We start from the raw sequence: 16528 nt of genomic DNA, 5'->3' as shown, positions 1-16528 counted from the left end.
AGCAAAATTGGAGACAAGTATAAGAGCTCTTTTCTCTTCACCAGACATTAGCTGCAGGAAACGTCCGCATTTCTTGTCAAAATGGTAACGCAACCCCCATGGACAGCACAAGACATAATGGCGATGCAGATGGAACCTGAAAACCCGGATTTGAGGTGGATCATGTCTTATTTATGCAATTGTGTCCAATCAATATGATCGGCCAGCCGAACGAGTGTGCCAGCACCAATCACCACATTCGTTGCACCTTCTACCGGATTGCGCGTGTTATACTTCTTCCGACACACAAGAAAACAACCAACGGTACACATAACGAAAAACGAAAAAAAAAACCCTGAAGTTAGCGAACCTGGAACTCGGTTCGACGCCGTATAAAATCATGGCGCCCGCAGAGTGAAACGCATCGAAAGCGTGAATAACACACCAAAACGCCCGTTGGAAGCTTTAGCCTGCGGTGTGAATTATTAACAACAGCTCCGAACGCACAAACGAACAAACCCGGGCGCGGTGTTACGGACGCGCTGGAGGTGGAAGGTGTACACAATTTGAAAAGAAAAACACACTGCACAACCTCACAACGAGGAAATGGAGAAAACAAAAAAAACACTGCAGCCACCAACAGCAGCAGCAGCAGCGGTAGTCACACAAAATGCGCGCGCGCGCACGCCGTCCACTACACAAAGCTACTTGCGACAGATAGGGTAACGGAGACGACGACGCCACCACCGGACCGTAACACGGTTCAACACCAACTGGGGGGCGAAACCTGTGCGCATCTGACCTGCCCCGTATTACGCCATGTTGGGGCTATGGGGATGCTCACACACCATTTCATATCTGTATCGATTCGTGTGAGTACCGTGCACACTGGATCAATTTTGGCTGCCTCAGAGAGTCATGGCTGGAAAAGCTCCTACTGTCCGCGCATGTGTAGGTGGGGAAAAGATGCAGCGCAGTCTAATTAGCGGCAGAGATGCTACCGAGTTGCTGCCTTGATGGAGCTGTACAGCAGCAGTGTACAGTAGGAAGCATGTACAAGAGAGAGAGATCGTTGTCTGGAAGGTCTGGAGGTTAGGTTAGGTCGGTTTTAGACCTACTGCGTCCTCTGCTACTACTCTGCTACTTTTGCTCCACCAACCATAGAACTAGAAAGACAGCGAGACAGAGAGAGAAAGAGATCGTGGCCGTAGATAAACTCCAAAAGCTAACACTTTGTGAACACTTTCTACTCGCCTATCTCGCGAAACCTTGAGATGTACGTGCGTAGAATAGTAAAAAAAAACTCAACCGAGACGCCGCCTATCCAGCGATCGGCACACGGTGTTGTTGTTGATGCAGAAAAAAAAAAACTTATGCGGTTTACATTTCCGGTACAATGGTAACATTACTCTGCAAACACACACACACAACGGAAAGGAATTCTTACTACGCGTGTTTATTACACCATTTTTGGAAGGGTACACCGAAGAGGAGCAAATACAGCAAACGGTAAGACACAAGCGAGCGCTGTTACACCCGGGACAAGATAATGTGACGTGATCTTTACAAGATCTGGAAAAAAGAGAGATCGAGTTTGTTGTGTGTTTGTGTTTCTGTTTGTGAGTGTTTGTGTGACAAAAGGAGAGAGGGAGAGAGAGAGAACTCCCACCATACATGCATCAACACGATATCAGTGTTGCTTGCAGTAGATGAAGAATTAATGCCTGATAATGTAAACGTCATGTGGTAGACTGCATGAGTGTGTGTGTGTGGGATGTGCGTTATCATCGATTGTACAGTATGTTAGTAGCAGTTTAGATACAACTACTCCACCCACCTGCACACGGAACAGCGGTACGCTCTCGGTAGTGGTGATGTAAAACAGTGCTGCCAAAGCATTCTCTTGAAGCGCCCTCTACACGATTCTGAATGCGCGCTGTACGCGAAGCAAGCAGGCTAGTCAATCAAATCTGAATACCTTAAGATAACGTAAACAAGCACTCCAGACCAATTATGTTTACTTGAGAAGTAATAAATCGATAAACAAAATCAGGCTAAAGTCTGAATAAAGACGAACGCTGAGAGTACGTTCTTAAATATGGCGCAGGTTTGGTGGAACTTAAAAACAAATCCAATACAACTCCATCAAACGCGTTTACATTTGTTTGTTAGCCAGTTTTCGATTGCCGAGAACTCGCGCACAGGAAAGCACAGTTAGCAGATCTTTGCGGTAAAACAGTGTAAAATTCCATCGACTCATCAGGGTTTCAGGTTACTGTTGATTAACGCGAATGAATCACTCGGGGTTTTGTTTCAAACGCTGCGAACGCGACAGCGAGAAGAGTCAACAAATCTGCTCCAGTGATGGAGTGTTGCTGGTGATATCATGGTGATCCCTTCTTGCCATCTATCTAATTGCCATCGATTGGACCCACAATTGCGGACACATGGTGCGCCATTTCTGGTAGGTGGTGGTTGGTTTGATTCGCTTCCTGCTTTCAGAGCGGTAGTACGGGTTCGAAGTATTCTAGCCGCCGGTTCTCTGCCGGAACGTTTAGTAACCGAACTGACATCATCCACCGGGCCCCGCGTACACAATTATGCATAACCGCTCCATGCTGTGATGTATGGTAACGCACCTACCATACAATCACTCTCACTCGCGATAGTATATTGCTGAGCGGGAGTATATAGCGTAACGGGCGCACTATAGACATCCAGTGTCTGGGTACGTGATAAACCCCCCCGCACGAGTCTAATTGCTCGGCGTTGCAAATCAACGCGCGAAACTTGTCACAGATCCGGCACCGTGTGACTTTTGGTAGGTTGTAGCAGCTGATGACAAAGAGGGAAACAGCAGGAGTTCCAATGTGTTCCATATGTTTGCTGTATGATTGGACTCGCTGCGAATTTGGAGTATCTTAAAATAAAATCATGGACAATTATTAGTTTCACTTTAGCAATATTTCTAGAGTCATCTGACAAAGTTCCAGATATTCTAGAGCAAAAACTTACACTTTCTGGATTTCTACCAGAGTTCGAAATCGAGCAGGGCAGTGTATTTATCCCAACAAGTGACCTGTCAAGCTGCCTTAAGGAGACATCGATATGGATAAACAAAACATAAAATTGGAAATTGATTAGCGTGTCAGTTGAATTTGTTACGCAGACTGTTATCGGACATTAAGCCTCAAATTCAGACAAGGAAAAATTAACATAAAACTTAAACTTCACGCATTATGCTATGCAGTGTCCTACCCTTGCAACGGTAATCGAACAATTTCCTGGACATTCCCTTTAAGGTTCCTCCGCCCCACACACACACACACCAACTCACATATAAGCTGAAAAGCGCAACTTCCCTACCATAGCAAATGCTCTGTACACGCACGACACATTCTGATAGTGGAAAGGTGCGATAAGATAATTTTTAGCTTCGTCGTCCGCACACCGGCCAATACGCTCCGTCTGGTTGTGTGAGCAAAACGTCACACGAGCGCCCGAGAAAGCTGTACGTGGTGGAGCACCAACTTAGTTACGGCGGTACGGCGATAAGCCTCGCGCAGACACCGGATCCCACGGGTCGATGGGCGTGTGCGGTGCCGATGGTGAATGTGCAAGCACACGTGCAGGACGAAGGGACGTAACGAACGGGTGGTTAAGGATGAGTAAGAAGTAGGTTGCGAAACCTGAAGAGTCCACACTGCGGTGCGGAGAGAACACGTCAAATCGAACGCAAATCCGCATTTGCTACACACCGAGCCGAACGTGCAAGGAATATGTAAAACCAGAAAGTTTAAAGCATCTTTTCACCATTCGCCGAGTTGGAAACCTTGTCGAAGAATTCTAACCAGGAGTCCGTCTCCAACGGTGGCAGGAAACGTGTGTACAAGAGGAAAAAAAAATACAAAATTTAACATAATTCCCGTAACTTCAACAATTTTTTATCGATATCCGATGCAACAAAAAAAAACGACGCAAAGTTCACGGACCGGCTGCCGAACCGTTTATCAGCGTCGCTAATCCTACGCTTGCGATAATATTGCAAAAAAAATCCAGTGACATACCAATAATAGGCAAGGAACGAGAGAAGCGTATAAATACAATAAATTCCGGCTTCGCTTAATAGGCTTTTTGGGGTGGGCTATGGTTCGCCTGTTTCAGACAAGCGCTTAAATCGATTAGCTGCTCCCGAGAGCCATCCTCCGCTTTATTGCCCGAGGGCCCGTTTTGATCGAGGATAAGATATGGTAGCAAGGCGGCGTATCGATTGGAAAGTCGGTGTGTCTGTCGTTGGCATTGAATGTTTTTACATTTTTTTTTTCATAGCTGCCCAGGAGTGGAAACCCCGTAAAGTTGCCATACAGTCCAAATACGTCCAATAATGTTGACGTAATGGTCTCGATAATCCAATTCCAATATCTTACTGAGCAACAATTTCGCTCGCCCATATATGCGGAGGTCTATTTACGGTCTACTATAACTCTACAAAGAAAAAATCTAATAAACATACTGTCAATCAACACCATGCTATACGGTCCATGGCAATCACTTACCACTTCCTCCTCGACCGCTTCCTGCACCGCATCGCCCGCTTTCCCGGGTGGGTCACGCAGCTGACCACCGCCACCCGCCAACAGATTGGCGGCCGATGCCGGCGAGTTAGCCTCGAACAGTGTGGACGGATCGCCGCCCGCCTGCCGGTACTTCTCCACATCGCCCAGCAACCGCTCCAGGTACTCGACGTACAGCGTTTCCTGCTCGAGCTCCTTGGACAGTTCGGCGATCTTTTGCTTGTGTCGCTCGAGGCTCGCACGCACATCCTGCTCCCATGCGTCCGACAGCGAACTCTGTGGAAACCGCTGCACCCACATCCGCTGGAAATCGCTGAACACACTCATAATCCTTGCCCCGTAGAGGATTTTTCTTTTTGTTCCCGCCCGTCTCGAAGGCGTTCCTTGATTGTTATGCTTCGCTTGGTCCTTTTTAATGGCGCGTTGAGATCACCTTAGTATAGCTGCCTTCGGTTGCGTGGCTGGTGAGCTCTACACTCTACATGAGGCTGTATGAGCCTTGCCGCTTTTGCTTATGCTGCTGGTTTCATTATTGTCTTTAGGGGGATTTTTTTTCGTTTTCTCTACATTTCTTTCTTACCCTGGTGTGCTGAGCTACCCCCAAACACAAAAAAAAACTAACGTACACTTCACTTTCCTGAACACTTTCCCTTGCTGCAGACCACGGTCTTCATTTCCGTCTAATAGTGCGCCGTTTACACAACTTCGTCGTGACTTTGGTGAAGACTTTTCCCTGCTCTTGTTTTCTTTTTTTTTTTTGCTGATTGGGCAACAACTTTACCCGTTCGGCACACGGAGTCGAACACAATCTTTAGGTACTAGGCGTATGCTAGGTTGCGTATGCTGGCCTTGGCAGTGGCATCTTCCGAAGTAAAGGGTACTACACCGGTATTCTCAACCCTGGTGTAAGGGGTTAAACACCTATCCTACCAACCACCCGTGTACACTGAGACACACGAGTGCGTTGGCTGTTCTGCTGCGATGGATTCCGATGACGACGCGGCCGGCTCAAAATGGCGCCGTTTGAGCCCGGCGGCTACTACTGCTGAAACGCTGACCCCGGGGACAGTAGTCCATTGTCTGGAACGTATACAGAGAAAGAGAAGAAAAAAAGATGCGTGCGTTAGAAGAGGCGTACCGGCATTAGTGGATGGGAATGTAAGTAAAGGCGTGCAAAAGGGAGCGCGAATCTAAATTCTCGGAGCCGGAATATCTAGAGCTATTCCTCCACACAGCTAACGAGCTCCAGATGATGGAGTTCTTTGGTACGGTGATGTGCGCTGTTGGTTGGTTACGGTGAAATTGAAGTGATTCGTTCCTCCGATTTGTTCCACAGAATGAATCCTCGCAACCAGTGTTAGAGTGTGATGTCAGTGAGACGTCACTTTTTACAGCAACCATGATTGTTGAGAGATTTTGGAGGCCTGATCAACTATCTTTTCTGTAGCTACGACCAACTGTAACTGATGACACTATTACTACAAGATGTCTAAGACTTCATATATATTCAAATATCACCGAATATGAAATACGATCTAGTCCAAGATTTGAACAGGAAACAAGCGTCATGATAAGCTATCCATTTACCCTCTACGCTATGCAGCTACCACTCATCTTCGACGTTCGAATGCATTAAAACTGTTTCACCCGTTGTTCATCACGAACCTGACACGGATTGAGCCGGCAATATATCATATCCAGCTAAATGAAGGTCTGTCTGCAAATGTTCTACCATTCGAACTGTTATTATTTCACTTCTCAAATGGCTGATCGAGGCAGGCACGAACGTTGATCAATCACGTAGAAAAACGAACCACACAGACGTACTGATTCATCGCCGGCACGTCTAACGCGACGTGCAGAAGAAGGTTGTTTGGCCGATTTTACGATCCCGGGGAGCATCATAAAACGGCGGTCGCGCACACGCCCCACACGCTGCCCGGTACCGAAGGTCGCAAGAACTCATGCGTGCGATGCAACGCTCCAGCATCTAATTTACGAGCCCGCTGCACCGTAACTGTGTGTTTGTGCGTGGTCTATTCTCGAGAAGAATGCGTTTCTTTCTTGCGCGGCCGTCAGGCATCTGGGGAACAACCGATGCAGCGGACCGCACCCGGAAACCATCCCGATCGTACCGGGGAAAGTGCACGACCCTGATCATTGTGTGCGCGATGCAAACTGTACCGCGTAAGCGGCTACAGTCACCAAGACTGGTTCGAGTTGTTCCGCGTTTAATAGGCACCAGAGTTAGACGAGCCCATAAAACACAACAATACCTTGGTTGATGTACTGCAGTCCAACGCCCAGCGCTGGGCGATTGCATTTTCCTAAAGCAGTCTTTGCCCATGAATCGACATTATTTATCTGTTAGAAATAAGTAATAGTAATTGGAAATATTGCAGACATTGCAACCCATCCGGTCGCTGGGGCTTGGTGTCGTAAAATTAGAAAATTAAAACCTCTCTCCCAGCTACAACGATGCTGGTGTTGCTTTGTTCAGCATCTTCAGGGCGACGCCAAGAACATACAAATGCCGGAACGCGTTAGGCACGAAGTCAATGAACAGTACCAATTGAAAGCCATTCATTCATATGCTATACTACTTACAGATTTTAAGACCATTAAATTTGTGTTGATGACCAAACGGTCGGTCTCAAGTCTCGGATGTAGTTTTACGATTACCACCAACGCCCCAGAGTCGTCACCCTTGCATCGAGACGAGAAATCCATAAAATCACGTCCATTTCATCAAACTTCTTGTGGGGCAGGGATCACCACTCCCTAACTCCTACACGGCCAGGGTATACTTTGACAGATTCTGATGAATAATGTCCCATTTCGTATCGCGATGTGCGATGAGCGTCCGTCACGCAGATAGGCCATTAGCCGAGTAGTATTCAAACCCGATGAAGAAACTGTGCTCCGGATACTATTTTCTTCCCGACACTGACTATAAATGTTTCTGTACGTGCAGGCGAGTCGATAGGATGAAGGACCACTCTCGACGCTCGCTTTGGTGAATTATTTCTACCAAAAAGAAAATAGCATAAGCAAACAACTTCCAACGGAGTTCAATGGCAGTGGCGATAAAGCGTGGATGCAACTACTGCTGCCGGTACTGTGCAAACATTGCTTCCTGTGCCACGCTGCCGTTTGGTGCTTTTTTTCCGTAAACAAAAACACACCCCACCGTGGATCTTTACCGGCGAATAACAAAACTCGCGTAGCAGATTTGAAAATCCTCCACAGAATTCACAGCACAGACGGAAGGTGCATCTTGGAAGCTGCCACCACAGTGGGCGTCGAGACATTGCTCCCTCGGCCGCCTGTTTCTTTACCGGGGAAGATGAGTTTGCGAGGGTGGAGCGAGGGGTTCTGGCCGGGTGGCCTCCGGTTGGTAGTTTGAGCAGCCATTGCACATGCGCACGCTCGCAGGCGAACTGTCGGGCTCTGGGCAATGCCTGCAATAAGCGCACACACACACACACCAATCCGCCGCAATCACCTACCGACCCGTCTCAACTTCCGGCCCGGTTTTATTGGTAGGATGGGTTTTGTCATCGACCCGTGGCACGTCCCAGACCTGTCGCCGCCAACCCGCCCCCGCCGTCGAGTTCGTTGCATCTTGCGTCGGCGGTCTGGCGGCATCAACTGTCCGTCCGACTGTCTGGCCGTCGTCTGCACCGTGAGCACGATGCACCTGAAATCGATTATTTGAATCTTCTGAACCTGGTGTGGGTGGGTTCGGGCGATGCATCCGGGCCGGGATGCTGACTGGGCGAAGGCTTATTGGGATCCGGTGTGTTGCGTATAGAGTTGAGAATGCTGATTTTAATGTGGCACTAGTTCGAGCCTACCCACTTCGAGTAGGATTTACGAGCAGGAAGCAGATCAGCTTGCCAAGTGGTATAACTGCGCATTTAAAATAAAGCCCCTCTTTATTGATGTTTATTATGCTGTTCAATTAGAAATCGCGTCATGCGGAGGAGCCACACGGACGAAAGGAAAGTTTCGTATCGAGCGTATATGCCCAAGTTGGAAAACTGTCAACGCAATCAATTGAAGGAGCGTATCGGCGTTGCCCTTTCTGCTGAGGGTGGTTAGCCCGCATCCGACCGAAATCTGAGCTGGTTGGTTGTTTGTCTACAATAAAAAAATTAGAAACAGTAATTAATCAAATAAATACTAGTTGAGATCTGCTAGGAGAACCAATCAGATAGAGTTATGTCGGAAATAAATATCTGAACACAGTCAGGCAGCTATCATCCTAAAATCTTCCAAAATCTGAGGAGTTCCTTGCGTTCAATTTCTAGCTTTCTTAACTACATTTAGACTTTAGAGTAGATACAAGGAATAGTAGCGGCACTGATATTTATACGGCTCGGACTGGGTATCGAATCCCGTTCTAACTGTCCCCCTGCACGAAGGATTGACTATCCACCTACGGGTAGAGATCCCTTATATCAGACATGTCAAACAATTAATTTTCTTCTTAGGCTCAACAACCTCCAGAGGCTACCATTTACTGGTTTTCTTCGCGACTAGCGTTTATCTGTAGCTAGATAATCAGTCCTACGTATGATCTGGGCGTTAAGGATGCGTTACCATGAGACGTAGCAAGTCACTAGGTCTCCCGAGAAACTCCCTACTTGCTTGGATCGATAACAAGCGAGAGAGTTTCTTGGTCGATCAAGTCAATAGCAAGTCACCAACGAGATTTAACTCGACAAGTGTCATGTAGAGCTAGACCTGTCAAATGTACTTCACCAAGCGAAATCTATTCATATTTGCTCGGGAATCAAAATAAGTTTGATATCACTTTCTTCTATATACATTATGTCCCTAATGCGAGACCCCTTCTATGAGGTCCCTTATATGAGCCAGCCGACTGGGGCCTTCGCTTCGATCCGCTGCTCATCAAAGAAACCAGAAATGACAGATTAAATCTTGTTGAGGTTTTATTGCCAAAAGAGTTATCCAAGTCCTGTGTACAGAAACCAATTCCGGATAGGAATCGATTTCCAGTTCTTTAATGTTAACAACCAACACAGCTATCCCCGCACCGCTGAGCTGATTCGCATCGTACGGATTAGAGCCACATTACGGGTTTTTTTACGGGCTCAAACGAACAGATAAGATTGGCTCTCGAAACACCCATTTTATCGCCACTCATAAGTGGGGAGTAATGGGAATGCAGATAAAAATACGATCGTTGACATTACGGGCAATGCATTAAACGATTATTTATATAATTTTGTATTATTGAATCATGGATTAAATTGCTCGCAAAACGATCCTTCCAGCTGCGGCAAATGGCTGGCAATGGTTCAATCTGGTTTTGGCTGGGTATTAAAAACAACATAAATATTATTTACACAACCATAAAATGGAAATAAAAGCGTGACAAAAAAATGTAATTAAAAAAAAACAAACACACACACACACATCTTCCTGCTGCTTCCTTTCGAATTGCCAGCGAGATGCTTAAGTCTGAAGTCTTGTTCGAGTGGGGTTTTGTTTGCTTGTTCCCTCTCCCGCAACGATCTACTCAGTGGCGCGGTGTCGCTTGGCTTTCATCATATACCGTCGAGTGAGAAAAACCGACGCTCACTTACCGACCACATGGATGGATTGTGGCCGGGATGAAGGGACGCCTTAAAGAAAATAGAACATACACACGCAGATCGATCGCGGCACGGGCAGTTTTATCATGTGTTGGAAAACAACAATAAAAAAAAAACACCAACCACGCGCGCGTTCAAGTTTTGCCTCGTCGGTGTAACCTTTTCCCGAGGAAAATCGGTGCACTGTGTGGGGATGTTTCTCTCCTGCATCGAAAACTGGGCTAATCTGCACCAACACCCTTCAGTGTCCGTGGTGTGGAAAAGGCAGAAGTTGCAGCTCTTAACAACTAATCTGTGCGCCTGTCCCTTTCTCTCTCTCTCTCTCTCTCACTCTACAGTGAGAGACTACTTCAAAATCAAGGAGTCTTTCGTGTCAGCAGTATTCTTACGCGACTTTTTTTTTGCCTCAACGTACAACACTTGACGTGCACGGGAAGATCATCTTCCTTTCCTGTTTCAACTTGCCCCAACTCTTCCTTCAACTCTTCGACAACTTGCGTGCGGTTTGCGGGGCTCCAAGTGTCGGGATGACACTTATAAGTGTATTGATATTGATATTGTGCAACCGGTTTCCACGTTGCCCGCAGCAAGAAGGTTGTCACCATCATTTGCTATTCCTCGTCTCGCGGTTATTTGTTTGCTACTAGCCCTCCCCAAGACTGGGTTGGGCTCAATTTCTTATTGAGTTTGCTCATATTATGTAAGATTTGTTCCATTATCCGCAACGTTATCGAACCATTAGCATTACTATTCCTTGGGGGAAATGGCTTTTTTACGCTTCTTTTAATGTGGTTCGCTTTTCTAACGGTCTTTAGTGTCCTCGTTTGTCAACCAACGTCTCAGAGCTCATCTCTATTCTATAAGAAATTAAATCCAGAGTGAAGTTCATCTCAGTTCATCATCAGTTGAGTTTAACCTTAGTCGAGCTACTATAAATAAATAAATCTATTAAATTTTGCTTGAATCTTACATCCAAGAATCAATATCATTCGACAGTAATCAGGGCTCTTCACCATGCCTGTAGTTTCTGAGGATTGACGATCAGATGCAACCCTTTGCTCTTGGCTGCTTAATGATGGGATAAGGTTCATCGAGTGAGGTTTGTCTAAATAATTCTGTAAGTCCTTGAGGAGTCTCTATACTCGATGACGCTCTCACCATCCAAACAATTTATTCCAGAAACTCCGCAGTCTGCGTTATTGCTACATAGACGACTTAGCCTCGGAAATGAGCAGCAAATTTTATAGAAAGTGCTTCGTGTACAAGACATTCTTTACCTTTTGGACGGATGCTCTGTATTCTAAATCAAAGTTTCGGTGAAAAAAAAACCAGCAGATGACGGAGTCACGAATTGTCTCATCAGTGTTCGGTTTGAAGATTCTTGTAAAACTGTTGGATTGCCGCTGTTAAGGACATACGAAGATATAATTACTTAGGTAATGTATTGATTAGGGGCGGTCCGGTGGCCGAGGCGATAACGGCGCCGGTCTTCACACGGCAGGACCGGGATTCAAATCCCATCCACACCCGCCTCCCCGTACGTAGGGCTGACTACTTTACTACGGGTAAAATTAAGTCACAGAGAGTCAGAAGTGGAAGGCCGAGACCTCTCAAAATTGTAGTGCCAAGGAGGAAGAAGAAGAATGTTTTGATTTGGACACTTCGTCTTAGTAGTTGCATAAGCAGTCCTCACTACCGGAGGGACAGTCCGGATGGGATTTAGGATAAACCTCATACTACGAGCAAATCTTCAATGTTAGGTCCTCAACTGTTTTGACCCTTCTTATTCTTTGGCACTGCAACCTCGGAAGGTCTCTGCCTGCCATTTTTTGGTTTCCTTGACTTAGTAGCGATGAGACGCAGTCAGGACTGGATTCTATATCAGGTGTTGGCCCAAACTGTTTCAACTCATCTAATTACGCCGTAATATGTTTTATTACATAAAAGACAGCATATATAATAAGCCGGCCAGAGAACTCATGCTTATAAAGCTCACCGGTACTCGCGCCCACTTCGTCTAGCTATTTTCAGGACCCTCCGTGATGTGTGGTGCATGTCAGCAAAGTGAACCTGCAGTACATAATCAACTTCAACAACAGACTATCGCAAATATGACTCACTTACAGGCAACCCGCCTCGGTGTCACAATCGAGCTAGTTGTGCAGGTTCGCCTGAAGACCTGGCATTTAACACCTGCCAAAAGCGAGCGGTCTGAATGAATTCGTCGCTTCGTCGCGTCGTTCGGTGACTACGGACCCCTTTCGTCTGTTTGCATTTTGACGTCGGTTTGGCAACCGCAGCACTGTGGTTCAGAGCGGGATACAGGCGTTGGTACTGACCGACTGTCTGTGTATGTGCGCATGTATTACCTTAAAGGTTCTATATCCGTGGGGTTTCCCTTTTGTTACAGCATTCGTAACGGCAAAAGGGTTTTGTGCAACATCGGGCAGTAGGAGCAGATAGTTTCATGTCTCTCTGTGTGTGTGTGTCTGAAGATACCGGAAAAATGGCACTTCTTACTCCTTGTTTCTCGACAGCATTTAACAGATGACAACAGACCTGTGTTTCCTGTGTTGTGCGCCATATCGCAGGCTGGAAGGTGTGATTCAACTGCTTCCGGCCTCGAAAGAAAGGCGTGCGTACCATTGAGTGTCTTGGTGTAGTGCGTACGGCATACAACACACCTTCGCAACGCAAGTGGTTGGCCGGAAGAACAACAAGGCAACATCGATCAAAAAACGCAACCTGTCAATTATGTTCACGACGAGCGTTACGCAGGAAGCTTTCGGGTGGAAATGTGTACAATCAAGAAGGTTACTCTGGGCTCTTCGCTGGACACCCAACTATACGCCCACACTGGTAACGATTTTTTGTTTTTACTTCACCATCTCATATAACTCCTAAAAGGGCACAAACAGATTGAGAAACGAAATCAGAAACTTACCCGCTCGAAAATAGTTGCATTCGAGATTCGAGGCAGCCTCACCTCGAATGCAACCCACCTCCCCACACACACACACACCCTGGGGGTATGAAGGACCGTCTGGATGTCGTTCCTCTGTGTGTGTGTGTGTGTGTCTGTGAGAATGCCAAAAAGGGCAATAGGCTGACTGTTGAAATTGTGATGTTCGTGAGCTGTTCTTGCTTGGTTGATTTGTTTGTAGCTTTTATTGTGTGCCAATGCTTTGGTTCGGATAAAGTTGAGGAACAATCTGGTCCGTGTGTTTGTTTTTTGTTTTCTCCAGGATCCACCACACAAACGCACACACACACAAACACCTAATGCCTTCCCAGACTGCCGAAAAACACTAGGGCGAGTCTGGAACGGGCAGACAAAAAACAACGGGCCGCGCACATACACACGCTCACTGTCACACTAAATTCATTACACACACACACACGCACGCACGCACCCGGTCACACGTTAGGGACGCGGTTTGTATCGTAAAAACGTACAAATTAAAGTAAAGAAACGCAACCCAACCCGACAAACAACACAAACAGACGCACGCACACGAGACGTAGTAGCTCACATTTGTGACACACTTGGGCGTTTAGCTTTGTTTGGTCTGCACCACTTTCACGCCCTCTCAATCGTAGTTATTCCCGAGCATAGAAGAAAAAAAGGCTCTTATGTGGCAAACCGCACACACACGCACATTCGACGCTGGGACACTGGTGCGGCTCACGTCCGCTCGCTTCGGCGATCTTTAAACAATAGCATTCGTGTGTGAGCAAACCGTTGAAGGCACGGCCAGCTGTCAATCGGCCGAAGGGCTCATATATGTGTGCGAGCGGTTGTATCGCCACCGTACGTCAAACGCCGCGGCAGCCACATTTGACACATTCGATCGGGGGTGTTTGTTGTTTTATTGTGTTTATTTAATATTTTATTAGTCATTTACAAAAAAAAATATTTTCTTATTAACTAAAGTTTTTTTGTAAATAGTTATTTCAATTTTTTTTGAGATTGATGCGATAACAAATCCAAAACCGAAGCTGGCCTCTACTGTCGTGTTTGTACCAACTGTCACTTCACATGCTGTGTGTCATTTGGTGCAGATCTGTCAATCAGCAAAAAGCAACAGCAGCTCTTTCATTTCCGCCAGGCGTTTGTTTCGGCACGGTCGTGCGGGCCATAACCTAGTTCCTCCATCACGGCAAGACTTCTTTGAAAATTGCAACAAATAGTGCTAAAATACAGAATGTTTGTCTTCACAAGCACGCAGTACCGATGGTGTGAAGCAATGGCAAGGTAATTCGCTATTAAACTAACAATATAACGTGTTTGTTATCAGAGCAGTGCTAAGCGTGCTGAAGGGATGAATATGTTCCTCGTGCTACGGTCCGGTGGCCAATGGTGATAGCGTGTCCGGGGGTTTTACCAGGCAGAAACTCATCCGGACCGTCTCCCCGTAAGCGCAGGAACGAGAAACAAAACTGTCTGGCCCGATACCTCTCGAGGTTATAGAGCCAATGAAGATGAAGAGCAACTCCAACTGTTCCATTAGCTAAATTTCATAATCATTTATGCTTGCTTGTATCTATCCTACAGGGCGCTTCACCAGTGGCGGATAGAGCTCTTGATCCCTAGGAGGAATGAAAGTTGATGGCTAATGGACCACATTGGACATGCCAACCTTTGCCTTAAGGAGAATCGAGACCTCTGTCGGTAAACCAACGTATGACCGGGAAGGAAGCTTATGATGTCACATGTCCTTTCAACTTTCGGGCTCCCATATCGAACACCCTCCTAAAAGAGGTTGGTTGTTCAGGAATAATCTCTGATGGTTCCGTGGATTTTTGTGAGTGTCCCACCAGCCTTTCAAGCTGCAGTCAAACCAACCAGCTCCCACTAACAAAAACGCTCCAACTAACTATATATGTATTTTTCTCATAGAACATCATGAAAAAATCCATCCATAATCGGGTCGCTAATCGAAGAGAGGGATTTGTAATGCGGACCTCTGCCGGCAAGTGATTCTACAATCCATACACCAATCATTCCGATTACTGCCTGAAACACTGCTATCAACAATCCAATCATCAATGTGATGGAAACGCAAACAAGCGTTGTAAAAATGATCTAAGCAGAAGCTTGTGTCCCAAACTCCCTAAAAAGACTCGTATAATGTGTCCGCTTGGCTTCTCACTCTAACCCAGTCAGCAGATTCGAAGTGTTAGAGGCCTCCAACTTTCATTCTGCCTACACAGGGCCTCCAAGCGGGGGCTATGTGCACATATTGTCCACTGGAGGCCATCCATCTCCACAAGCGGTAAGTTTTATTGGACAGAAACCAGAACCAGAATATGTTTTGCTGCATGATGATAAAATTTCTTCAACGGATTTCCCCATGAAGAATTTTACACGTTGACATTATTTTTTTCTGACAGCAATAACTTTTTGGAAAATCTCGTAATGATTTTGAAAGTGATCTGTTGAATTTTATTTTAATTAGCGTTTTTCATTTTGTTTCCAACAGCTGACGACAATTTTGAAGGCACATATCGTTCATAGGAAGGCGTCTAGCCTCACAGCAGTAAGTTTTGTTTATATTTGTTAACGATAATACATTAAAATCGAACATGTTTTGCTGTACGATGATAAAATTTCTTCAACGGATTCCCCAGTGAAGAAACTTATACGTTGACATAATTTAATCTGACAGCAGTAACGTGTTGGAAAAGCTTCCTGTTATAATTTTCAATATGCTTTGTTTGAATTTTATTCTAATGTACGTTTCTGATTCTTTTCCAACAGCTCGATGACGAGTTTTAAAGGCGTCTTGGAAGGTGGCAAGCTTCACAAAAGTAAGTTTTATTTGCATTATTAAGAGTAAAACATTGCGATTAAACATTTATCGCTGTATGATGATACAATTTCTTCAACGGATTCCCCCATGAAGAATATTTTACGTTGACATTTTTTTTAATCTGACAGCAAATACGTTTTAAAAGATTTTGTTGTTTTATTGTCTTTGGTTATATAAGCCTGGTAACGGTTTTTAAAACTCAGTTTTCTTTTCTCTTCTTTCTCACAGCAAACAGTGAATCTGGAAGTTAATGTGTGGAAGGACTAGACGCTTCATGAGAGAACGATCGTTTTTTCCGATCTTGGACTGACCCGGCCCTTGCTGAGGATTGAACAGACCTCAGAATGTAATCACACCAAGGATTATACTCGGACTCGGAGTGAAAACTTTTTAAACAACGATCAAGAAGAAGTGACCTCTAAACAATGGGTTCATTTAATACTTAATGTGTAAAATCTTTTGTATGGAAATTTGTTAATAAAATGGCCTATGATTTGGGCGTTGTACACGTGATATCTGGTTCTTTATATTCTCTCTA

At 45.7% G+C, this 16528-nt stretch overlaps 1 protein-coding gene and 1 long non-coding RNA gene across 5 annotated transcripts in view; one reads left to right on the top strand and one right to left on the bottom strand.

Annotated features, from left to right (window-relative positions):
* LOC118508235 (active breakpoint cluster region-related protein) overlaps nucleotides 1-13927 on the bottom strand; it is a 35980-nt gene extending 22053 nt beyond the window's left edge. Inside the window, exons 1-2 of one of the 4 annotated variants that reach the window (XM_036047847.1) lie at nucleotides 13122-13927; nucleotides 4536-5633 (exon numbers count right to left, since the gene is read on the bottom strand). In XM_036047847.1, the coding sequence (XP_035903740.1) occupies nucleotides 4536-4880 (345 nt within the window). In that variant the 5' untranslated portion in view covers nucleotides 4881-5633; nucleotides 13122-13927. Of the gene's footprint in view, nucleotides 1-498; nucleotides 741-1426; nucleotides 1442-4535; nucleotides 5634-13121 lie in introns of those variants that run through there. The other 3 variants (XM_036047860.1, XM_036047853.1, XM_036047867.1) reach the window with 3 other exon arrangements.
* A 302-nt stretch (nucleotides 13928-14229) lies between these two features.
* LOC118508229 lies at nucleotides 14230-16503 on the top strand. Its single transcript, XR_004905769.1, has 6 exons — nucleotides 14230-14432; nucleotides 14733-14982; nucleotides 15078-15453; nucleotides 15661-15717; nucleotides 15939-15988; nucleotides 16219-16503. It is a non-coding gene; the product is annotated as an uncharacterized LOC118508229 (long non-coding RNA).
* Nucleotides 16504-16528: the final 25 nt, after the last annotated feature.

Source organism: Anopheles stephensi, chromosome X (genome assembly GCF_013141755.1).
Source record: "Anopheles stephensi strain Indian chromosome X, UCI_ANSTEP_V1.0, whole genome shotgun sequence".
NCBI classification, from domain to species: domain Eukaryota; kingdom Metazoa; phylum Arthropoda; class Insecta; order Diptera; family Culicidae; genus Anopheles; species Anopheles stephensi.
Note: the sequence above shows the minus strand (reverse complement) of the source record. Positions and strands in the feature narration are given on the sequence as shown.